General features: G+C 41.8%; 1 protein-coding gene across 2 annotated transcripts in view; it reads right to left on the minus strand.

Annotated features, from left to right (window-relative positions):
• Positions 1-22,106, minus strand: part of LOC121269222 (tumor necrosis factor receptor superfamily member 16-like) — a 179,560-nt gene extending 157,454 nt beyond the window's left edge. For both annotated transcript variants that reach the window (XM_041173766.1, XM_041173765.1), the window contains exon 1: positions 21,882-22,106. In XM_041173766.1, coding sequence (XP_041029700.1) covers positions 21,882-21,950 — 69 coding nt within the window. In that variant the 5' untranslated portion in view covers positions 21,951-22,106. The remainder of the gene's footprint in view (positions 1-21,881) is intronic.
• Positions 22,107-26,989: the final 4,883 nt, after the last annotated feature.

Genomic DNA, 26,989 nt, shown 5'->3' on the forward strand with positions numbered 1-26,989 from the left:
ATAGGCAAATTTCAGAGAAGTGTAAAAAATAATAGGGTAGTAAAAGTGGGGGATTTCAACTTCCCCAACATTACCTGGGTTAGTAATAGCGTGATAGGTTTAGAGGGAGCAAAATTCTTAAAATGCATCTGGGAGAGCTTTTTAAGCCAGTATGTAGAAGGTCCTACAAGAAAGGGGGCGGTCCTGGACTTAATTTTAGGGAATGAAGCCAGGCAAGTGGTAGAGCTATCAGTGGGGGAACATTTTGCAGATAGTGATCATAACTGGAAAAGGAGAAGGATGGGCCAGAAATCAGAGTTCTAAATTGGGGGAAGGCCAATTTTAATAAGGTCAGATATGATTTGGCCAGAGTGGACTGGGAGCAGCTACTTTTAGCTAAATGTGCGTCAGAGCAGTGGGACTCATTCAAGAAGGAAATAGGGAGAATACAGGGCCAACATATTTCAGTAAAGTTAAAGGGTGGGACCAACAAATCCAGGGAACCTTGGTTGTCCAGGGATATACAGGATTGGATAAAAAGAAAAAGGAAGGCTGTTGGCAGATACCGAGGGCTCAAAACAATGGAAGCCCTAGAGGAGTATAGAATGTGTAGGGGAGAACTTAAAAAGGAAATTAGGAGAGCAAAAAGGGGGCATGAAAAACATTGGCAGGTAAAATAAAGGAAAATCCAAAGTTATTTTACAACTACATTAAGAGTAAGACGATAACTAGGGAAAACGTAGGGCCCATTAAGGACCATTGTGGTCATTTGTGTGGAGCTGGAAGATGTAGGTAGGGTTCTATATGAATACTTTGTGTCAGTGCTCACAAGTGAGAGGGATGATGTGTGTATGGAAATCAGGCAGAAGGACTGTGATATAATTAAAGAAATTAGCATTGAAAGGGAGGACGTTCTAAGTGGTCTGGCAGGCTTAAAAGTAGACAAATCTCCAGGCCTGGATGAAATGTATCCCAGGCTGTTGAGTGAGGCAAGGGAGGAGATAGCAGGGGTGCTGGCAATAATTTTCAATACTTCCCTGGGCACAGGAGAGGTGCCAGAGAACTGGAGGACAGCCAATGTTGTACCGTTATTCAAGAAGGGAGGAAGGGATACCCCAGGGAACTGCAGGACAGTCAGTCTAACTTCTGTGGTGGGGAAACTATTGGAAGCAATTCTGAGGGACAGAATTAATCTACACTTGGAGAGGCAGGGGTGAATCAAGGACAGTCAGCATGGTTTTGTTAATGGGAGGTCATGTCTGACCAATTTGATTGAATTGTTCAAAGAGGTGACCAGGTGTGTAGATGAGGGCAATGCATTTGACGTTGTCTACTTGGACGTCAGCAAGGCTTTTGATAAGGTCCCACATGGGAGACTGATAATGAAGGTAAGAGCCCATGGGATCCAAGGCAATTTGGCAAATTGGATCCAGAATTGGCTGAATGGCAGGAAACAGAGGGTGATGGTCAAGGGGTGTTTTTGTGACTGGGTGCCTGTGTCCAGTTGGGTTCCACAGGGATTGGTGTTGGGTCCCTTGCTGTTTGTGGCATATATAAACGATTTAGACTTGAATGTAGGAGGATTAATCAGTAAGTTCGCTGATTACAAGAAAATTGGTGGGGTGGTAAATAGTGAGGAGGATAGCCTTAGATTACAGGAGGGACTAGACGGGTTGGTCAGATGGGCTGATCAGTGGCAAATGGAGTTTAATCCGGATAAGTGTGAAGTAATGCACTTGAGCAGGACAAACAAGGCACAGGAATACACGATGAATGGTAGGACTCTGGGAAGTACCAAGGATCAGAAGGACCTTGGTGTTCATGTCCACCAGTTCCTTAAGGTAGCGAGACAGGTAGACAAGGTGGTTAAGAAGGCATGGCATACTTGCCTTTATTAGCCAAGGCATAGAATATAAGAGCAGGGAGGTTATGCTGGAACTGTATAAAACGCTGGTTAGGCCATAGCTGGAGTATTGTGTGCAGTTCTGGAATCCGCATTATAGGAAGGATGTGATTGCACTAGAGAGAGTGCAGAGGAGATTTACCAGGATGTTGCCTGGGCTAGAGAGTTTTAGTTATGAAGAGAGATTGGATAGACTGGGGTTATTTTCCCTGGAGCAGAGGAGATTGAGGTGTATAAAATTATGAGGGGCAAAGATAGGGCAGGCAGGAAGGAACTTGTCCCCTTGGTAGAGGGATCAATAACCAGGGGGAGCATAGATTTAAGGTAAGGGGCAGGAGATTTAGAGGGGATGTGAGGAAGAATTCTTTCCCCCAGAGGTTGGTGGGAATCTGGAACTCATTGCCTGAAAGGGTGGTAGAGGCAGATACCCAAATAACATTAAAGAAGTATTTAGATGTGCCTGCCCGCCGCCCACCCGCCCATCAGGGGCAAAATTCTGCCCCAGGTATGGGATTTAAATCAGCAATTTTTTGACCTGAAGGAAGCATGCTACTAACTGACCCAAGTGAACATTAATTACTACTCCCAAGTCCCTTTTAAAGTCACCTTCACTAATCCAGTTCCATTTATTGTGGATTTAACATTTATCCGTTTTCAACTCATGTACAATACTTTACATTTTAATTGAATGTGATTTTTCTTCCAAATTTCTTAACCAATCTAAATTCTTCTGGAAATCTTTGGGTGCATCCTTTGCCTCTACCTATCACTCAATTTTACTGTAGTTCAACAAATTTGACAGCTCACAGTTGACATTCTGAATCAAATCGTTTATGTGGAATAGTAACAGCAGGTATTCATGAACTGGCTGCTGTGGAATTTCAAACAACACTGCACCTTGGTCTGGCAAAACACCCGTGATGAATATTCACCTGTTTCCTATTTTGTAGCTAGCTTATGATCCAGTCTTATTTTGGGGATTCCTTTGGTTATCAGTTTAATTAAAGTCTTTCATGTGAAATGTAGCTAAAAGCCTATAATGACGATGATAAATATTTGCAGGTGTAAAGGAAGAGAAGAGTGACATTATCATGTCTCCACCAGTTCACATTCTATGGTGTCTTCAGTTCCATTAAATTAGTTCTGGTTTATATTGGATTGATGGAAAATTCCTTTAATTTCTCATCATATGTCATTTTAATATCCTTATCCTACTCTTATTTTGAATTATTTTCTGCCTGGCTGTTAAACAACCCCAGTCTATTTCATGTTGCATCTGCGCCCGGAATATCACTTCATCCTCTTAAAATGCCAAATCTCTGAACACTTAAGTCCTGAATTTATGAGATGCACTCCCAGCAAGTAATTTTGCCTGGCAGGAGCACATGCTGGAAATCTGGGCATGCACTCTGAACAACTTGGCATGTAGACAGAAAATTAAGAGGACCACAAGTCTGCCACCCCAATAGATCCTCCTGATAGGTGAGACTCCCCATGTAGGCAGGGGAGGGAGGGGTCACCATTTCATAAACTCAATCCTATAAATCTGTTCCTTCACCTTTCCTGTTTTTCCTACCCTTCTATTTTATGCCCCCATATTTTTAATTAATTTCCATTTGTGGAGTTGAGGTATGTTCCTGTAATCCTTAAGAGCTCACAATTTCCTGTTGCTGTATGTCCATCCAATTCAATTATTTTATTCCACATTCTTCTCACACTCAGGTACCAGAACTTTATGGTAATCATTACTTATTTCATAGTTTATTTATTCTCAGTGTCATGGACAAGATGTATTTGCACTCTTACTGACTGTAGTTGGTATGTTTTGGCATGGAACAAAGTGTGCATTTTCTTACCCTTGGAATGTGTGTTCCAATTAAATAACTTAGCAGCAAGCTTTTGTGAGTTTAGCAAAATAATGTTATTTATACTCACACACTTACCCCAAATTAACACATCATCACACATGGTCTCACTCTCACATATGCAAAGATTGGATACAGATAAAGATAGAGCACTTTTACAGATTACAGTTAATGCAGTCTCTGATTTATGATTTACGGTCTCCCATGTAGCAGACCAATGGTTTCTTAAATGGATTTGATCATTTAAAGTTGAAGTGAAAGTCTTGTAAGCGAAAGGTTCACAGCACGTTCTGAGGTTTCTTCTAGTTGAATATCTAGGAGATTGATTCTCAGTTAACTTTGAAGCTGGAACAGATTAAGTACTTTGGCTGATTGGTTGCTTGCTACTAATTTCAGAGTCTGGTTCGCAAATTGGATGACTACTGATGGTTCTTAAAAGGTGAAGATGGGACAGCCTTTCTCTGCAGCTGTTGTCTTGTTGGTGTTCTCTACAGTCTTCCTCGGTCTCTTCTGGGTCATGAGATAATAAAGGATCTCAGTATCTGAAGCCAGTTTTGATCACATGGTCAACAGCCATTGTCCACTTAAAAGCTAAACGGCTATTGATATAAAATATGAGATTGATGGTGGTCTTTCACAAGTAACTTTTGCATAACTGGTCTCATCAGGTTTCTTCTGTTGAGCTGCAACCCTGGAGACATAACATCTGGGGGGGGCATTGACTCTGTGTTTTGAGTAAGCTTCGAACAGTGGAATGTTTACATGACAACATTTATCTTGGTATGTCCATTCCAGGGGGAGGTTGCCACCCATGGTTATTTACTTCAGAACCTTTCGGAAACTTGATAGTCTGTGATGAATAAGCAAAGTCACCTAACTCCTTGGTAGCCATCTTAACAGTTCATCGATGTCCATTTTAAATAAATAAGACAGCTCCAGAAGCTTCTGGATGAGCTCAGTCCATGTCCATGGCTTTACTGGGCATGACCTGAGTTTGTGTCAACTTACTTTGCTTAAATTTATACTTGGCTTTGTGTAATTCTCACCCTTCCTCTTGACCGATTTCAAAAAATTGATTATCCATATTTGAAATCTTAACGTCTTCCTCTCCATATTAGTTTAAGAAGAAAGCTCAATTCCTTTCTCCATATTTAAGTAGATTTTCCAAGTCCCCAGCTTTGGCAAGGTAGCTCACAAATAGGAAAAACGTTAGTCATGACTTTCAATTCATTGACTTCAATGCAAGGAACAACATGCTCAAACAACTGTATTTTTGTAATCAATGTTTGTGATATCTACCCTTTAGCAAGTCTGTTTGATCATGCTATGTGTAGACAAATCGCACCTTTCCAGTGGTAAATCAAAAGCATCCACTTATATCTAAGCCTGAAATTATCTTCTGCGTACTCATTGCCTAGCCATGGATAAGATTTCACAACTGGATAAATGATTTAACCAGTGCATTTCTAATATGTGGTCATGTACAAGCAGAACACAAGCCACTATTCCCAAAAACCCTGACCTGAATTTTTCACTTGTTCGGTGTGCGTGATCGTTGGGCCCGGAAGTGGACAGAAAACGAGCCCTTGACTGAGATTGGCCCCCGATCACGATTTCATGCTGGCTGGCCAATTAATGGCCATTGTGAAACATGCACTGAGAAAGGCTCCTTGCCTCCTTAATGGGCTTAAATGCCCGCTTAATTGTCAGCGGGCACGCTTCCAACTGCCGCATGCGATATCGTGCGAGTACATGATGACACCAGGATGTTCGCCCAACATCATCTCATCCTATTTTGCGGCTGGACGGGTTGAGCGCACACCCACCCGCGGGACATAAAATTCTGGCCACTGTCACTATCCACCCAAACCTCCTTTGGCACCAACGCGATTGTAATAACTTTCCACAGAGTCAATTTACAGTTTTGAAGGCAATTAATAATGAATTTGAAAGCAGCTTTCATTTGGGAATGAGATCATCATTAAATGGCATTTACCTCGTGGCTTCCTGAACTTGTAATTGTTTCCCTTTTCCATAATAATGTATTTTCAAAGAAATAAAAATGTAATTGCAACTGACAGCATGGGGCCATAGTGCCCAAAGTGCTACAATGTTTTGGGTGTTTCAGACTTCATTTACTATAGTATATGTTTTTCCACTATATAGTTTTCACCCTAGTTTGTTACAACTGGCACAGCAGAGATTTTGTAAAGTAAAAGATATAGTTTTAAAGCGACATTTTAAAATAATCTAGGGCTCGAAGAGTCAATGGATGTTTCACTTGACAGCACTTTGATTGCTTTTATCCTCGAGTGTCAAGCTAACTCTTTCATTGGAAGTCAATTATAGCTTGACAAAGTATTCGCCAAGTTGGCAGAGGGTCAAAGTGACCAAGTCAAAGAGAGCTGGCAAGTGGTTCACATTGTCTCTGGAGAGATTGTTCCTATCAAAATCATCTAGGCAAAAATAAAACTAAATTCCTTGTGTCAGGTGCCTAGCTTGCCAAAAGTGATGGTAAAATTGAAATAGAACTCTGAAACATAGAATCCAGCTGACATCAGCTCTTAAAGGTTAATCAGTTATACCCTGGTCAGTAACAATTTCTTGGGAGTTTTGGGTTAGACTATTCAGATTGATAATGATGATTTTCTTGTGGGGGAGTGTTTGAAATTTTCAAATGTGACTGCATTAAAAAAGTGTCAATTTACCTCACTGAGTGTTAATCTCAGCTGAGTCAGAAGTTGTGGGTTCAAGCTCTCCATTTTAGGATTTGAGCATCTAATCTGATGATGGCCAGGATTTTCCTGCCCTATCACAGGTGGGATCCGCCACTGAAGAGGTGGCGCCCCAGCCAAAAATCCATTGACTTGCAGCAGGAGCGCAAGATCCTGGAGGCGGGCGGGTGTGGAAAATCCCGCCTAATGTGTTCATGGAGGTGTTAACTTTTGAATGAGTCACGAAACTGAAGCTCTTTCTGCCTGTTTAAATGGATATAACATTTGGACCTAAGAACGTTGAGAAGTTTAGGAACTTTGGATGGGCAAAAGAGACTTAAGGGTTCAAGTACAGAAATCATGAGAAGCTAGGGGACAGGGAAAAACAAAAATTAAAAAGGCTAGTAGATTGCTGGCCTTTATCTCAAGGTCACTGGAAAAGAAAGGGTCGTGAATTATGTTGCAGCTGCACAGAACTCTGGTTAGACCCCATCTGAAGTATTGTGTTCAGTTCTGGTCACAGCATCTCAAGAAGGGTATATTGGCTTTGGACTGGATGTGGTGCAGATTCAACAGGGTGATATCAGAGCTAAAAAGGTTAAATTATCTGGACAGGTTGCATAGACCAGGCTTGTATTGCCTTGAATATAGAAGATTAAGGGGTGACCTAATTGAGCTGTTTAAGATTGTCAAAGAAGTTGATAGAGTAAATGGGGAGAAAGTATGGTGGGGAAGGGCAGAATAGAGAACATTAGCTTCAAATTAGCTAGTCATTCAGGGCAATGTCAGAAGGCACTTCTTCACAAAGGGTAGTAGAAATCTGGAAATCTAGTTCCACCAAAAGATGTTGAGGTGAGGTCAGTTGAAAATGTCAAAACTGAGATTGATAGATTTTTGTTAGACAATGGTTTTAAGTATTATAAAAAACCAAGACAGATAGATGAAGTTAAGATACAGCTCCACCATGAATGCTACTGAATGGCAGAATGGTTAACTCCTGTTCCTGTTTAAAAGGTTTGTACTTTATATAATGCCTTTCAAATCTTGAGTTGTTCAAAAATACTTTACAGTCAATGAAGTACTTTTGAAGTCTAGTTACTGTTGTAATGTGGGAAATGCAGTAGCTAATTTGTGCAGAGCAAGTTCTCACAAACAGCAATGAGGTAATGGCCAGATGATCTGTTTGTGTGATGTAATATGAGGAATAAATATTGTTCAAGACACCAGCAATAACTACCCTGCTATTCTTTGTCTCAGGACCTTTTATGTCCACATAATAGAGCAGAAGGAGCATTGGTTTAACATTGCATCCGAACAACAGCACCTCCCTCAGTACGTCACTGGAGTGTCAAGCCTAGATTTTTGTGACTTAAGTCTCTGCAGTGGGATTGTGATCCCACAACTTTCTGTTTTAGAAGAAAGAGAGCTACCAACTGAGCTAAAGCTGACAGCTCCCAAGGCACTACTAGAGCAGAAGTAGGAGTGCTTCTACCAAAGTAAATAGTATGCTGTTGGCAGAATCATGCTATGTGCTGCCATATTTGCCGACATAAGAACAGTGCCTGTATTTCAAAAATAATTAATTAGTTGTGAATTGTTTTGGGATGTGTTGAGGACCTGGGTGCTGTGTTAACACTGGAAAAATACAATAAAGGAATAGGAGGGACATCGGAAGGAACTACAAGTATGAAGAAGTCTTTCCTTCATGAGGATGATTAGAAGAACAGATGATATGATAGAAGTGTTTAAAGTTATGATAGAAGCGTTTAAAGTTATGAAAGAATGCCACAGAGTAGATGGAAGTAGACTTTTGCCATTACTTGAGGGATCTAGAACAAAGTACAAGTTTTTACCTGAACTCCAAGCATTAATTCCCAAGGAAGATTATACAAATTAGATTGTATTCCCTGGAATTTAGAAGGTTAAATGGTTGTTTAATGTTTTAAGGTATCAAGACTAACAGGTAGTATAGAGAGAAATTATTACTACTGATTGCGAATCTTAGAACGAGGGGACATAGAGCCTGGTCTTTCAGGACTGGAATTAGGACATTTTTCTATGCACAAAACATAGTAGAAGTTTGAAACTCACAAATGGCAATTGATGCTAGGTCAATTGTTAATTTTAAATCTGATATTAATGGATTTTTGTTAACCTAAGGTATTAAGAGACACAGATCAAAGGCAGGTTTATAGAGTTAGGGCACAGATCAACCATGATCTTCATGAATGGTGGAACAGGCTCAGGGGGTTAAATGACTTACTCCTGCTCCCATATGAAACATCACAAAGAGACATTTAAAAGACTAGTCAAAGCTTAAAAGCTTAATGAACTGGGTGGGTCAGTGACTATAGTTTATTTCCATGCAATGATCAACCGTTGGATCAGTTGCAGTTGGCCGAGATTTTCAACTGGAGTTTCAAATATGCAGCCATGCTGAAAAAAACCTCACCAAAGAAAAAATCTTATGAATTTCCAAAGTACATTTCTTATCCTCCACCCACATTGGAGTCAATTGCAGGGTCAGCAAGAAGATTATATCCACAGATTCTTGCAATTAATTGAAGAATAAACAAAAACCATTTTCCAGAAAGGAGAAAGATTTCAACTAATTAAGTTTCCTCTACATAGCAGGCTGAGAGGGCTTTAAAATCATAGGGCAGAATTTTTCAGATGACGGGGGGCTTGGCGGGAACAGGCAGGGGCAGGCGTGGAACCAATCGTTACCCGCGATCGTCTCTGTGCCGCTATTTTACGGGGGTGGGCCAATTAAGGCTTGCCCAGCGTAAGAAGTGACCAGTAGCGCTCCCTGTGTGGGCTGGGGGAGGAGGGAGAGTCAGGGCCAGCATTCTGCCTCAGGGAGATTGGATCAATATTAAAATTATTAAATAAAAGGTGTAAAAGTTTATTTAAACATGTCCCCTCATGTGACTGTGTCACATGAGTTGGGATATGTTCTTATATTTATGAAAATTTTTAAATTTATTTAATAAAAGCTTTAGGAGACCTCATCCCGCTCGTGGATAAGGTTTCCTAAAAAACGCGAAGACCACTTGGGCTTTTCACCTGCCCGCCAGCCTTAAGGTTGGATGGGCAGCTTTTACAATTACTTTGGTAATGGCCTTAATAGGCCGTTTACATTTCAGCAGGCGTGCAGCTGACTCCAACGCACACGTGCCAAACGAGAAAACGCAATGGTGCGCGGTGACATCAGGACACACGCCCGACATCATCGCGCATCATTTTACATGTCGGCATGTCGGGCCTGACCCCGCACGCTGACTGAAAAATGATGCCCACAATTTAAGGTCAAACTAAGTGGTCAACTTCTAGAATGGAAAGTCAATCAAGTTACACATATATGGGCTGAATAATGTGAAGTTGGAGGCGGGCAGCATTCCCTCCCATCAAAACCATGTCAGCGTGAAGCCAACTGACTCCATGTCAAGCAGCCCTGCAGCCACGAAGCACTGCAGGGCTCATTAACCAGAACTGATTGGGGCGCCTCATTAGAGCAGAAGTCCTGGTCTCTGGAGCTGCTGGCCAATTGGATTGGCCAGCAGCTCCATCAGTCCCGGCAACACCAGGAAGGCTTTAGTAGCAACTGCCGGAGATGTAGGTGAGGAATGGAACCCAAAGCGTAGGATGCCCGGAGATGTTAAGACTGGGGTCTTGGGCTGGTTGGGTTTGGGAGCATTAGGGGCAAGGGAAGTGAGGGGAACAGGGTGGATGTAGGTGAGAAAGTGGGCAGGAACAAAGGAGGGATTCAGTCTAAGGGGGACTGTGATTTGCAAAGTGCAGGCCCCCGAAGAGTGACTTCCCCCCACCCCCACTTCCTTCCTGCCTTTTAACCATTTCAGGTTAAAAAAATTAGGCTTCCCACCCTTGCCCTGCTGCCCACACCAAGCATATTATGGTGTGGGAAGCATAGTATCAGGGTCAACAAGCTTGATAACAAGCCTAATTGACCCTTAATTGGTCATATTAATATGGCGGGCGGGTGCAGGGTTGGGCAGGAAGATGACGTGATGGGTGCCCACCTCACTTGACATACCCCCTTCACACCCACCTCTCCACCGGTGGCAAACCAGCTCTCCAGGGGCAGGTAAAATTCAGTCCATTGATTTTAAAAATCAGACTTTAGATAGCAGTCAACTTCACGATTGCTTCCATTTAAGGTGCTTTGAAGTTGCAAGGCTCTACCTAATATTTAACTACTTTAAGGGTTTACAATTTCTGTATATTTCTTGAAATTATTGACCACAGTAATGAAATTTTAATTCTTTTCTTGCAGTATTTTTAATCAAAACTACAATTTCATGAATGAGACTTGTTCCCGTTAACCTGCAGTGTATGTGTAGTTTGCAATTGTAAATGCAAGAATCGGAGCCACTGATTTTGGCCAATTGAATGGCCTCAGTGCAACTGTTGGTTTTGAGTATCTGATGAGTTGAGTTCATTTTTGGATATTTAGAAACTCATCAAAATCTCAAAATATTGCAATGTGCCTCTGCCAACTCAAACAGGATATGAGGACATGACATTTAATATTCAAAATAAAACTCAACAGCCATTATGCTCAAATATAGCATGTCTTCCAAGTTATTGCTGCTTAGCAGGATAACTCAGTCTAGGTACTGAATGTAGCAATGATCCATTAGCCTTTAATGTTTGTGAGAATCAATTCAGTTACTGGGGTAGTTTTACGTCAATGTTCATAAATTATAAGGAATTTAATGTATTAGGCACTTGACTGCAAGAGCAACGCGGTCTTAATGAGTACTCACACTCTCCGATAAGTAACATTTCTGACTAGGCAGAGTGATCCATGAGGTAGACAAATTGCCATGTGAGATCCTAGTATCCTTTCCACACTTTTGCCGCCTATCACCTCATGCAGCAAATAAAACATAGTTTTTCCTTGGAGTCTGACCAATTTAAGGTGAAGTAGCAGAAACAACTGCTTTATCCAAATGAGATGTATACAAATGCAAAGATGCACAGTTAGTCTGTTTTATCTTGACATGTCTGTTTATTTTCCATTTTGTTTCATTGCCCATATGGCAGAATGGAGCTACTGGCCATAGCTCCATTTCAATTTTTTGCAACACTAATTTACTGAAAATACAAGAAACCTTTCTTCTTGCTTTTCTAACAGATCTTTTCTTCAGAATGCAGAACCATTTGAGTGATGTCTTTCAGAAGCCAATAGCCTTTAAATACCTTCGGTGAGGTGCCATTATGCTGACTGAAATCTCAAGATCCGTATAGAAAGCCAATTGTGCACATAAATATCATTCATGAAAGCCTGTTTTAATTCAAATAGCAATTCTCCATTGGTGGAGAAAATTGGCAAGGTTAAAATGAGGTGCCATGTATTGTTATTTACCTTTTGGCATATCATTCATTGAAGGATCAACCATTATATAATCTATCAAATGGCATATCTGTGCATTTAGTATCAGTGAAAATGAGAATCAAATTTCACAACAAAGATTTTACTTAATGAAAAGCAGTGTTAAACTATTGGTTACTATTTGTTTAAACACTTCTTACACAAATTGTTTTGCCATAATCACTCCTATTGATGTAATGTACCTACTAATGTAAAACATCAAACCTTCACTAACAGCCAGTAAACCTTCGGACATCAGTCTATGCTACCCAGAGCAGGAAGCACTTCTGGCCTTTATCTGATGAAATATCTAGCAGTTAGGTTTATATTGCTAATTTGTAGATATCAGAACAAATCAACTTCTTCTACTGACTGACATCAGCTCAGTGATAAACAAAAACCCATGAGCAAGATTTTGATTCAGAAGCCAAAGGGGAAGTAAGAATGGCTGATGTAATAAAGGAGAAAATGAATGCTCTAAGAGGAAATATGAAAGAAAACAAAACTGAAAAATAAGGTCATAGGATCTGGGTAGTAAGGTTAGATAGAACCCTCTTCATTCACTCTGCAATGTGGGTTGCGCTGTAGGACAGATTGATAAATCTGTGAAATGGAAATTTTGCACCGACACAGCAGAAGATGCTCTTCTGAGATTTTGGTTGCAGTGCATTTAAATTAAACTTCCCCCAGGCTAGGTGTAAAAGCTCTGGAGGCTTGTTTGCAGTATCTGATTCTGAGATCCAGTATGAGGCAAAGTGTGCATTCACCACATACATCCTTTCTGCAACTATTTCATACAAATAGTGGAATGCACAATGTGATGCAGAGCTTACCTGGTTTTATCTTATAATCAAATATATTTCATAAAGTCAAACTATTTTTTGAGTCTCTTTACATTGGACATTGAAAAAAAATGTTTGTAATCCAAGATAGAAAGATTAACTTTTTTTAGAATTAGACCAAACCTTTTTGCAGCGCTGTTGAAAATGCCTCAGATCAATAAATGGAGTTCTACACTATATCATCTCAGAGTTCCTCAACTACAGCATATCCAAATTCTGTAGTCGCATCCACTTTCTCTCTCTCTCTTTCTGGCAGACTCTTATTTTGCTGAAACAAAAACAAAAACTGTTGGAAAATCTCAGCAGGTCTGACAGTATCTGTGGAGAGAAAGTCAGAGTTAACAGTTCCGAGTCCAGTTAACTCTTCTTCAGAACTAAACAGAAGTAGTAATGTGGTGAAATATATACTGTTTAAGGGGGGGTGTGACAGATGAAGCTGGATAGAAGGCTAGTGATAGGTGGAGGCAAAGGAGAGATTGCAAAAGGTGTCTTAAACATAAGGTCGAAGGGGTGTTGATGGTGGTGATGCAGGCTAAAGGAAGTGCTAATGGTGACATTAAGAGTAGAAAGCAGGATGAGCCAGTGACAGATGGCTCTAATGGTGGGGGGAAGGGATGGTGTGGGAGCAAGGATCAAAATAGGCTTAAAGGTGGGGATAAAACAATGAATGGAAATAAATGTTACCAATAATAATAGAAATAGTTGGGAAAAAATATGTATATATAAAAATTTTAAAATAAATATTTGAAAAAAGGGTATCAAAAAGGGATGAGGATGGAGGAGAGAGTTCATAATCTGAAGTTGTTGAACTCAATGTTAAGTACGGAAGGCTGTAAAGTGCCTAATCGGAAGATGAAGTGCTGTTCCTCCAGTTTGCATTGAGCTTCACTGGAACATTGCAGCAGGACAAGGACGGACATGTGGGCATGAGAGCGGGGGGTGTGTTGAAATGGCAAGCGACAGGAAGGTCTGAGTCATGCTTGCGGACAGACTGAAGGTGTTCCACAAAGTGGTCACCCAGTCTGCGTTTGGTCTCTCCAACGTAGAGGACATTGCATTGGGAACAGCCCTTAAACAGTATATGTTTCACCACATTTCTACTTCTGTTGTTCTGAAGAAGGGTAACCTGGACTCGAAACGTTAACTCTGTATTTCTCTCCACAGATGCTGACAGGCCTGCTGAGCCTTTCCAGCAATTTTTGTTTTTGTTTCAGATTTCCAGCATCTGCAATATTTTTGCTTTTATCTTAGTGTTTAATTCACTGCCACTTCTCTTCCAGGAATGCCTATCTTGAAGAAGTAATCTCTTCTCTCCGACAGGATTTCTGCTTGCCTCTTTTGCCTTTCCATTTCCCTCCTGCTGTTTGACAAGGTGTTTGCCAAAACTCGCTTTCACAGCCATATTTCCTTACTCAGTGACTGTCTCTGTCTCCGACTTACTCCACGTGGATTCCAATTGAAGTTCCACCCTTCATGTTTCGAATCCACCCAGGATTACAGTTATCTCTGGGACATACAACCCTCCTCAGACTGCTGTTCTCGCCGCATCTTGAGATCCATGCTCAGTGCCATCCGCCGCTACATGAATACACTCGACCTCTCCTCCAACAGCATGATTCACCCTATCTCGAAGCTGTCATTGCCCCCAGTTTTATTTTATTCTTCGTCTCGTCCAATGCCTTAACAAGAAACTTTGTCTCTTTCTTTCAGGTGCTAAAGAACTCAAGCTCCAACAGCTCATTGATATCAACGCCCATCCAGGACCCTCCACCCCTTCTCGTCCCTCTGACCCCATCTTGTCTTCCAATCCCAGCCCCAGCTGCATATTCACCCATACCCCCTGACCTTCCCCCCTTTGATGCTGAACGTTCAGTACTCAGTAAAGGACTCCGTTTCATACCCTTACGCCCTCACCTCAATGAATTCTGGGCTCGGCATGATGAACTCTTCTTCCACCATCTTCATCTCTGTGCTCACTTCTTTGGGCAAGAGTACTCCCCCCGTTCCACGGATCCTTTCTCTAGCTTCCAGTATTACCCCTCCACCTGGACCCCTCCCTCTGGCCTCTTAGCTGTTCTTGATCTTTTCATTGAGAACTGTCGGCGTGACATTGGCCGTCTCAGTTTCTCTGCTCCTCTCACCCACTCTAACCTGTTTCCTTCTGAACTTGCCGGATTCCGTTCTCTCAGGTCCAACCCTGACTTTGTTATCAAACCTGCTGGCAAGGGTGGTACTGTTATTGTCTGGCGTACTGACATCTACCTTGCAGAGATGGAGCAACAACTTGCAGACGCTTCCTCCTACCTCCCCCTGGACTATGACCCCACCACTGAACATCCAGGACTGTCATTGACCTCATCTCCTCTGGAGATCTTCCCTCCACAGCTTCCAACCTTAGTCTCCCAACCTCGGACAGCCCGATTCAACCTCCTCCCCAAAATCTACAAACAGGACTATCCCGGTAAACCGATTATGTCAGCCTGTTCCTACCCCACAAAAAACAATTACATGAATCATTTGGAAAGACACCATGTTTTAAAAGGTGCGTAGTTCCTTAGTTCCTCAAACAGGAAGGCAAAGATGTTCCACAATATTTTCATGAATTGTCTCTCTTTAAAATTCTTTATGGTCAGATGGGGCACATTGACCCTCGAGTGTAATTACTGTGAACTTCCTATAAACTCCACCCACAGCATCAAGACATGAGATACCACCCTTGACACCTCATAAAAAGAATGGAAAATGACCTGGACATTCATACTGATCATTTTAATTTGTGCCAAATCCAGTACAAATAAAAAGAAAAGGGATAAAGGAACAAATGTATTCAGAAAGTTTAAAATAGCATCAATCATGTCTGCAAGCATGACCATGACCTCCCTGTCACTTGCCATTTCAACGCGCCACCCTGCTCTCATGCCCACATGTCCGTCCTTGGCCTGCTGCAATGTTCCAGTGAAGCTCAATGCAAACTGGAGGAACAGCACCTCATCTTCCAATTAGGCACTTTACAGCCTTCCAGACTTAACATTGAGTTCAACAACTTCAGATTATGAACTGTCTCCTCTATCCCCACCCCCTTTCTGATCCCCCTTTTCCCAATTATTTATAATTTTTTAAATATATTTTTCTTTTCCCACCTATTTTTAAATTATTTTGATCTATCATTTTATCTCCACCTTTTAGCCCATTTCGATCCCTTCCCTCCACCCCACCCCCACTAGGGCCATCTGTCACTTGTTTGTCCTGCTTTCCATCCTTAATGTCATCATAGCACATTCCTTAGATAATATCATCACCGTCAACACCCCTTTGTCCTTTTGTCTATGACATCTTTGGCAAGCTCTTCTTTGCCTCCACCTATCACTGGCCCTCTATCCAGCTCTACCTGTCCTACCCCCCTCTACCAGCTTACATTTCACCACATTTCTATATTTCCTTAGTTCTGATGAAGAGTCATACGGAGTTGAAACGTTAATTGTATTCCTCTCTGCAGACGCTGTCAGACCTGCTGAGTTTTTCCAGCTATTTTTGTTTTTGTTTTAGATTTATTACTTGTAGGTAAACTTTAACCCTAAAAGATGTGGGTATAGATCAAGTGGGTTGTAAAAATGTTTCAAATGTCAAAGCTGAACAAAAATTGCCTTAAAACCTGTGGTTTTAAAGGGAGGCAGGACTAGAGGTGAGAAAGCAATCGATCCCAGGGGGCACATTGTTCATTTAAATGTTTAAATGAAGTTGTGTGCCTCGGATATTAACTTCTATTTTAAATTTATCTCTTGCCTGCTGGGTATCCTGGGCCTTGGGAAACCCAATAGCTGAAGGGAGGTGAGGAATACTGCGAGGAAAGGGTAAGTGCCTTTCTGGCACAGTTTGTGGACCAAGGGGAGCAGGAATGCTTAAACCTTCAGATCCACCACCCCACCCCCCCCCCCCCACCATAAGTTAACCTGCTTCCCTTCACAACTTTAGACACAACCATCCCATGATCCAACCCCTCTCCTGAACATGAACACCACCCCCTCACCATCAAATCCCCCATCTCTGCCTCTGATCTATCTCCATTCCCAGCCCTAATCATCACCTGACTCTACAAGTCACTTTCTGCTGAGCCCAACCCAATCTCAGCAACATGAACTTGCCTGCTCCTGAGTTGTGGCCTCTGCTGCAGCATAATGTGCTTGAGAGGAGAGCAAGCCAGGTTGTGGGGGTGGGGGGGGGGTGGGGGGGTGGGGGGGGGGGGGGGTGCGGTGTAATCTTGTTTTTAAAAGAAACATGCATATTGTGGAAGCAAGTGTCCACAGCATTTGGAGAAACCTCAGAACCTCTACCCCCACTTTTGGAAATTGTGCCCTAATAAATAATGGAACATCAATGCCAGCTACAATCATCTAAAATTTTATAGTTCCTCTCTGGATTTCCATTATGGATAACAAACAGCTCATACATTGCCTATATTCTGAAAGCAAGTTAATGAAAAGTGCATGTGCTTAAAAATCATTATTGCATAATGTGTCTTGTCTCTAATTGCTTCTTGATAAATGTGCTGATGTTGTGCTATTGTTTGAGCATGTGTTTTATTGGACCAAGGCTAGAATCAACCCAAAGTAATTTAATGAAAAGGCAAGTTTTGAAGAAAGAAAAAAATACATGAATTAAGGATCATAGCATCGTACCATGCAGATGGACGTCATTGCTGGAGTCATCTCCACCAGATCTCTGAAGGTGCTACCAATTAGCCCCAATCTCCTGTTTCTTCCCCTATATCAGTTTTTTTTCCTTTTTAAGTAGAGATCCAAGATAGCTGAGGCAAAAGCCAGGTTGTTGTAGAAAACAAGATGAGATCACACGACACAAACTTTGGCCTTTGGCCAAGGCTTATTTCCAAAGAATGAGTAATCCATGACAATACATTTTTGATTATGATCTAATAGGAAAGACTTGTACAATATACATTTTAATGGCTGAAAAAATTTCTTTTTTAACTTCGGTGGAGTTGTGCTTTTCGCTATTTTTCATTCGTTTTTATGACCTTCCTCTCATGGAGACCAGTTTTCAAACTTACTCAGTATATCTCTATGTATCTGGATGGAATCAACCTTGTTATCATAACATTAACTAAATAAACTGTCGCACCATGACATTTGGTTGAAGGGGTAGTTATTTGAGGTTAGATCTGATTCAGCTTTAATACAGTTGCAGTAAACACTAATGCAGTTCATTCAGTTTGTTCAGCTGTCTGTACAATTTGATTTCCCTAACGCAAAATAAAGAGACTGCTGAGGTGATCAGAGCAGTGTAAACACACAAATCAAATGATATTTCTTTTCTGTTGATCAATTTGAGTATTTACAATCTAGAATTAGATTTTGATGAGTTTATGATGTTACAACAGTCACCTTTAATTTTCCTAAAGTGGCACTGCCATTGTGGACCAGGAACTGTGCACACCACAATTTTGAAAGCATTTTCCCCAGACTTTCACCTTCCTTGTTCCCAGTGCACCTTACTGTTGGTCACCTCCATCCTCGTCCATCTCAGCATCTTCCAGATTACTATAGATTCTCATGATTACATCTCATTGGAAATCTTTTTCTGTACTGCTCCAACACCATTGCACTCAGCTCATTACCTCTGCTCATCTTCAGTGACAATGTTTTCACCCTGATTTGTTAGTCTGTTTGCAAACAATATAGCTCAAAAGCAAATGGAAGGATTTCAATGAAATTCAGTACACTGACATGGTATGGCCCAAGGAGGAACTCGTTAGTTTTTGGCAAAGTTACATGTTTGAATCTTAGAATTTGTTTAAAGGGACTATTAACATTGGAAGATAGGGTGAATTAACTTCTTTAAAGAATGCTTTTTTACAAAAAAATTAAAATGTTGCTGATTGTTTTAGAATTGTTGTGGATTGTCTCTGCTGTTGTGATCCAATTTGTAACAGCTCTCAAAATGTGAGCAGGGTTTTCAGAGCAGGTAGTTGGATGCAAATTAACCTGTAGGCTCCTTGTTGAGCTGGAAGCTCTCAATAAATTGAATTGGTCTGTTTTGTGGGATAAAAGATCAGCGAGAAGTACACAAAATGTTATAATGTAGTTTAATGTTGCATTAACACTGTAGTGTACACTCTACCGCTTCACTGGTTAATTATTGTTTTCTAACTAGAAATTTCACTTCACATTAGGTGAAAATTGAAGAAGATAGTTTAGTAAATTATAGATGAAAGGTGATGATGGCAGACCCAAGCAAATGAACGGTTAGAAACGCATAATCTGGAGAGAGAGAAACCTGATTTCAATTATTTACAAGCCAACCAACAAAAGCAAGCCAAACTAAACATGAATCCTCTACCTCATACAGATCTGTAGTTTCACGGTACCTTTTCATCAGAGTTAATCGCTAATCGCAAACTGAGGCGTCTAAATTCACATAATTGGTTGATTTATACAGATAAACCAGCTTATATTTCACCTCTCTTCTATTTTTACTTAGTTCTGTTGAAGAGTCATTTGGACTCGAAACGTTAACTGTGTTCCTCTCCGCAGATGCTGCCAAACCTGTTGAGTTTTTCCAGGTATTTTTGTGTTTGTTTTGAATTTCCAGCATCCGCAGTTTTTTGCTTTTACCCGCTAGATCCCTAATTGGAACTATCGCTTCTAATCCAGTTTCCTTTTGCCCTTGTGTCCTTTTGTATTCTTCCTTCCCAAGTAATTATTCAATTCCCCTTGGAATTACTTTAATCGTCTCTGTCTCAAAGCCCCAGTTATGGTAAAACATTCCGTCGTCTACAAAGCATCTCTGTTAAAAACATCACTTCTCTTTGGTCACCTAGTGAGAACCGTGAATCTTGGTCCCTTTTAACCCAGTTCGAGGGTTCGCTGCAGGGACGAACGATGTCCAGCGAGCTGAATTTATAAAATGAATTGGTAGGTTCACTGTCATGGCACTGCTTATTTCAGGGACTGACCTGCTCCTCAAAAGGACAGGGATGTTGATTTAGAAACCGCTTTTTCTTTTTTTTTAAAAAAAGTGTTTTTCCGATGACTCTCGCGGCTAGTCTGCAACTCTCAGAAATCTTTAAACGAGGTCATTTGCAATTGCGCCCCTCGCTGGCCAGACCAATGAACGAATGGAGTCTGCGGGAAGGAGCTCCTGGCATTTGCAAGAATAAGCCAAACGCAATTTACGCCACTGGAAAATTTTCAGGATCTGATCCTAATTATAAGACAATAATAAGATGATATATGTTGAAACATGGCAACTAGCTGTGTGTTGCTATTTAAAACAGGAGTCTGGGACAGAACCCCTCCAGCTCTTTGCATTTCATACATCTTTTTATTCATTGTTTGTTCTAACTTTCGCTACCATCAGGTTTTCCAGTTGTCTGCCCTTTCTCCTTCAATCTTTTCTTCCACCTCTTGATGTCGTTTACAGTAAGATTTATACAGTGGATTAACGGTTAAATAAACTATTGAGCTGGTCTTCCCTCCGTCCCTTACCCGGACAATCACACTTCTTCTCACGTTAACTGTTTCTCTCTCCACAGAGGCTGCAACTACCTGCTGAGATCTTGCAGCATTTTCTGGGGTTTTTTTATTTCAGATTTCCAGCTTCCGCAATATTTTGCTTTTATCACATTTCTTCTGATGTGATATAAGCCACGGGGCTGTATTATGAAAGAAGATGCCGGATATATTTTACACCCCCCCCCCCCACCCCTTTCGTTCCCACAACATAATCGCCCACCGGTTGCAGAGTTTCAACTCATGCCCACTTGGACTAGAATAGCGGCATTTCCCTCTCCGCTTTTTTAAACAGCGCAGTTGGCTGATCCAAGAGCAGGATTCCAACAAGAACAGGAGTCCCGGAGATTAAAACGCTTTCCTCAATACTTCACGTCCCCAACTCCTCCACACTCACTCCTGCGTCTTTGAAGGCTAAACAATTTCATTCAGACTGCTCGTTTCAAAATGCAACGCGTAAAACCAAGGCTGCAGTGGGGTGGTCAGATTCATAACACGTCTTTCTGGAGAATCTCCTGTGGATATAGGGTTCCTGTTGCGTCCCATCGCTGCATGGAATCACCCCCCCCAAACAGTCAGACTAGCACTGGGCACATTGTTCGTAGTTCGGGCCACGAGCGGATAGAGTGTCCTCCCCCTCCCGTCCCAAGGTACGAGGACAATTTTAAGCATCAGCTTATAAATTGACTTTGCCAACTGTCTGGAGAGTCGACTAGGTTTGAATCAGCCTGGGTTGGGGAGGGGATTGGAGATGTTGGAGTAACAGAGAGAAGCGGGAACACCGCCGTGAAGGGCTAAGCAAATGAAATGATGTCCGGAAATGTTTTAAATTCTACCAAAAAGCGGCAATATCGAGACAGGTCGGTTCGAAAGAAAACGATCACTCCCTTAAACTTTCCCAATATTCATTTATTTCTGCATAGAAGAAAGGACAGCGGGACTTGGGGGCCTGGGTGAAATATTTTTAACATGTGTTTTTAACACTGACATTTTAACACGGATACTCGTCATCCAGTGAGACCAATGGCCATCTTTCAATTTGAAGCCAAGTTTGAAAATGCATGCTTTCCCCGAAGATCTACAATAGAGCGTGAGTTTGGATAATCCAATCCTCTCGGTTAAACCTTGAGTGGGAAACTGAGGACCAAATGAGTTGACAAGAGGCGAAGGCAGGTTTTCAGAAAGTGGCTGGTAGGACTGGACTCTTGTGCTGGTCAGACCCATTCGGCTCTCTGCCTGACGCGATTGCACAGCGTCCGCTCCCACAAACGGAGACATCTGGACTGACCGCCAGAAGGGAAAGCCCATTTTTAAAGAGCAACTCACTCCTCTGCACCGAGTAGATTCGGTCCATTCTCAAATGTCCAATCTGACATCTGGGGACGCCTCCCAGAATGAGCTGCTGAATGAATAAACGAGGTGATAGTGGTGTTGAAGCTGGGTGCCTGACACGGTGCAGATTTCACAGGGTACCGGGTGAACACGGATGTGGGGAGGGTGTGGATTTTATTCGCATGGCAGTTCGAGCACTTGACCCCTGTCACACACACACTGTCAGCCTGCCATCACGTCATAAACCCCCAGGTTCTGTTGGAAGCGGCGGGAGCAGAGTGCAATCAGAATAAACACCTAGAAATATCAAATAAGTATCACTTACCGCTGCAAAAATCAAAACGAACGGCACAATTCTCATCTTGCTCCCTCTTAATGCTAAGGTCGCCTTCATATCCTTGTTCCTAGCCGAGTGTGCGGCGTCCCACTTCACTGCTCGAGCTGCTCTTGGACCCTTTATTACATCTCCAGTGCCTCAGCTGAGAGCTCAAAGGGGGAAGCAGCGAGGGACTGACTTCAGGAGCGGGGCTGTGCCTCTGAGCTGGCACTCGCCGCTTTTACATTGAAATGATCTCTTCCAGCTTGTCACTGGTTGGCTGGCTGGCTCCCTCATCCCCTCCCCGCACACAGCCAGCTGACATATTGAAAACAAGATCGTCAGCAACAACCTCCGGAATGAAAGCCTTTAATAAAAGGTTCCCTCGTTTCGCACCTCCTTGACTCTGTGATCGGACAGACCTGTGTGTGTGTGTGTGTGTGTTTAGCAGACAAGTAGGAAACAACTCTGGGGGTGGGGGGGGGGGGGGGGGTTGAGTTGAAATCTAAAGATTTGTCACAATGTCCAGGCTGATTGGAGACAACCTCCAATATATTGCCGGGTAATGGTTAATCATTTGTTCTACATTCAAAGTATAAGTAACAACATATTGCAACACAAGGCTGTGGACAAATGTGTTCATCCAGGCAGCTGCCTCATAACTCATTAGGTGAGAGCAAGGTCTAAATGACCCCTGCACACCAGATTCCACGCAGTCCAGTCGGAGTGCTGCAATTGGGGAGAGGGGAGGGGGATATTTCAAGGCAAACTAGTCCATTGTCAGTAGCTGCGTTGTGGGTCAAGGCCCTCTGACAGCGGGTGTAAGCCTGTGGTTCCGACAGTGCGGGGTGATTTAGTCCATTAGAATGATTGTGAAGTCGGATGCCTTTGACCGTTAGGTTATGACTGCTATTGCAGTGTTGATGGGGGTGACGGAGGGGGTATGCGGACAGAGGGACAGAGATTCCCGGGGAATTGGGGGTTAGATGCGGTAAGGAAGGTGAGGGGATCCCAGACGCGCAGGAGGGAGAGTTAGCACTGTGTAGCACAATGGACTAAGATTTTCAATTCCAAAGAAGTTAAAAATAAATATTACTTTGTGTATCACGGATCTCTGCCTAGCTTTCTAAGAATCTGTTGATTGGACAGTTAAGACTCCAACATTTTGTGTGTTTTGAGGTCCTCTCAATATTGCAGTTGTTAATCGGGTTATTGTTCACATTTTATTTTATATTAAATACCGCGCGGCTCCAGGACCTCCTCTTCAAGTAATCCTGAAACAGCACATTTTGTATGAAATCAGTTGTATTAAAAGCTCCGAATTGTCATTCTCCAGCGCACGCTCCCTGCTGTGGCAAGTGAGTGAGATTCACCCTGAACAGGAGTCGGGCACTGGTCACTTATATATTGTACCCTGGACATTTCATGGGTCCCATTTATTAAACATTGGTGCCCGCTAAAGATGCTAAAAAAAGAGAACAGATTTCAGTTTAGGATTCATTTCGTATCGGTTTCCTTAAGTAAGCACAGCAACATTTGAAAAAGTGATATTGGCCATGGTCTTGAGGGCGAGATTTCTTTCCTCTACAAATGGGCAGCGGCCTTTTCAATGTTGTTCGGCCGGGGAGTGGGACTCATGATACAGGATTGATTCGGTGTTTGCCTTGAGACTGGGCACCGTATTATAGCTTAGCATGTGCAGTGTTAATACCACAACTCCAGGAATGTAGTTCAGAGGCGAGTCAGGGAGAAAGTCTAGCTGGAGGGTTGGACACGTATATTTTAATACACTTTCACACTATAGCTCAGAACAGCGTTAAGTCGTTCAGCTCGATACATGTGTACATAGGAATATTTAAGATTCTGTTGAGCCTGTTGCGTGGAAATGCATTAAAAATCGGACTAATTCGATCATGAATTAGCAGAATGAAAAGATGTGCAGTTTGTTGCAGAAGAAAATCATGTTTTCTCAGACTTCCGTCGAGCCCCCTAAAATATTTCGAATTGTCTTCGTATTGCGACGCCTTGCTACCTCCCTTGAAGATGTTGCTTCCTGCGGAGATATTCAGTGCACCATAATATCTCGCAGACTTGGCTATTCTTCCGATGAAGGACACAACCTGAGATGTTTTTCTTTCTCTCCGCAGATGCTGCCGGACCTGCTGAGTATTTCCAGCATTTTCTGTTTGTATTAGTTTTCGCGTGTGACCACGGTCAGTTATGCACAGGTTATTGACACTCCGGGCTGTCGATTTTTGTCCTAATCCGCCCCTCCAAGGTCACTAAAACCTACACAAATTCTGAATTTGCGTGGAGACAGCATCTTCTCCAAATTCCTCTCCCAGAGACGGCACAGCCCGGCCTAATTGGCAATGATACGGGGTAAGGACAGTCTGCAACCAGCCGCAATCGTGGACATGAAGCTTAGAGGACACGCTCTTCAGTCACACTCCTCACTCTGGTTGTTTTAAAAGCAAAACCCCGCAGCTGGTGAAAGTTTGAAACAGACACAGAAATAAAAGGGGTAAGATCAAAGTGTTGATAGGTCAAAGTGTGGAGCGAGCAGGGTAGGGTTAACCGTTCCTCGCTCTATAGATGCTGCCTGATCGGCTGATCCTTTCCAGCCTAATTCCACTCCTGGATGACTGCCTTAAATTTACATTAAGACGATTGCATGCTTCGTCCATCTTGACTGAGTAAGCACCTCTGAAGGCTGAACGGGGAGATCGTTTATCTATTGTGTGGCTGACCAAAAATATCTCAAATTGGCTGATTTTGTTTTCGCAATAATTAATGAAATATAAGAGCAGGAAAAGACCATTAGCTCCAGCAGGTCCATCCCTTTATAATGAATCAATCTGACTTATTTATCTTGTCACTACACTTGCTCAATCCCTTAATGCTTCAGGAATTGTCACTTAAACCCAATTACAGTGTCCTCTTCAACAGCCTACTCTGTTAACTTAATCCCTGTAGACAGTTTAGTGGGAGAAGTGTCCAACTGGATTGTATGCTTTGCCTCTAAACTCTGAGCTGCTGCCATCCTCATCTACAAAAGAATGAAAACGATGAAAGGTCATCAAGCTGCAAAATTAACTCTTTTTCTTTCTTTCTTCCAGGCCTACTGAGTATTTCCAGCATTTTCTCTTGTTATTCCAAAAAAATTACGTCTAATTAGATTATGTTACCTTTATACCCCTGAGGACTGTAAAACACGCTGAACGGATTGACTGACTGTATCAGCTGTGACCTTCTGTGGAATGCAGATCAATCAGATTCTACCACCTTACACTACAGTTTCAATCCTTACAGAGTTCCACTTGTCCTCTCTTCAGCTAATGGCGGAAATCAAAACACTTCGGATATAATTTGAAAAATAATCTGGTCCTTTGAAGTCTGCCTGACTGTTTATATGACACCACTTCCCATCTATTAACGATGGCTCAGTATTTTCCTGAAAGATTGTGACAGTGTCTTTTAGAATTTACATTGGATTTTTTTTTAAATCTATGGATTTAGAGTAACTAGTGGCAGCTCAACTGAGAGTTGCTCATTCAGTTAACTGAGCTTTTGACAGTTTGGTGCTCTGTTTGTCAGGGATTTATGGGAGTCAAACAAGCCCTCACATTCACAATGCAAAATTTAGCAGAAATAGCTTAATGTGAATAATGTGACTAAATATGAATGCTTTATTTTTGTTGTGGAATGATTTTGACTAAGATTATGCTTTGCTTCTATCCTATGCTAGGATGACTCCACAATAACCTTTATGCTTTTTCATGCATATAAAAAAATATCTAATATTATAAAAATGTAAAAATTTTATGTATATCCATCAAGTCTCCTTCCTCTGATGAAGGGCTTAACTCCTCACCAGGGTACAGTTCTACCATCTGGTGCTTTGCCTAACTCTCTGTCCTGTGTAAAGAAGAAAAAAACTTGCATTTCTGTAGTGCTTCTCACAACTTAGGGATACCCCAAAGTCCTTTATAACCAGTCAAATACTTTTGAAGTGTAGTCACTGTTGTAATTTGTGAAATGTGGGAACCAATTTGCACACAGCAAGGTCCCTCAAACAACAATATGATAACGACTATACAGTGTGTTTTAATGATGTTGGCTAAGGGATAAATATTGAGCAGGATAGCATGGAAAACTCCTGTGCTCCTCTTCTAAACAATGCCAGGAGATCTTTTACATCCAGCTGACAGGGCAGTAGAGGCTTGGTCTAACATTTCCTATGAGCACGTTACATCTGACAGTGCAATACCCCCTCAGTACTTTAGCTTTAATTTTGTGCATAAATACTTATGTGTACAGTGAGTGCTTGTAGACTGTTGGATCTTGGGGATATCGGGACCAAATTTGAAGCAGTCAGTCTTCAGCTGAAATTTATACAGATGAGCTTCAGTGATTCACCGTGCCAACAAGCCAAACCAGCTACATTGGCATCCTGATTGCAGTTGCCATCTTCTCACAGGTTGGAGCAGTAAAATGTGACATGCTTTTGTCCTATTTTGGCTCCCAGGATCCTCTCCTCACTCCATTTCTCCCATCCAACCATTTCAAAGCAGCATTCCTTACACTAAGCAATGAAACATTATAATCCACATTCAAAAACACACCAAAATTGCATGGTAAGTTTTTTTGCCAGCTGTTTTTGAAAATTTAGGTTATTTAATAAGTCCTTTAAAAAATATAAATTTTTTCTTTTAGAGAAAAGGGAATATGATTGCAATTCTACCTGCAAAAATCTTGAAATTAGATTGCTTTATTTCAAAGAATTGAATCATAACATGAGGTTTAGCACAGATCGGACATGTTTTAGAGGTCTTAGGAGATAATGACTGGAGTACTACATTATACTAAAGTGCCCTCATTAACATGACACTGAAGTAATACATTCCGTTGCCCCAAGCCAGCTGCCATTACAGTCTCGTTGAGTGAGAATGGGCAGCCAATGGACTGATTTCTGAAGGAGACTGGGTTGAGAACATTCCAATCTCCCTTAACTCAGGGCTCATTAAAGTCCCGAGAAAGGGGAAAAGGCTGACCTTAATCATGCAAATATCTAGGTTAAATTCCAAACCAAGCTAGATAGATAAAAATATGGATAA

The sequence above is a fragment of the Carcharodon carcharias genome, chromosome 23 (genome assembly GCF_017639515.1).
Source record: "Carcharodon carcharias isolate sCarCar2 chromosome 23, sCarCar2.pri, whole genome shotgun sequence".
Lineage (NCBI taxonomy): Eukaryota > Metazoa > Chordata > Chondrichthyes > Lamniformes > Lamnidae > Carcharodon > Carcharodon carcharias.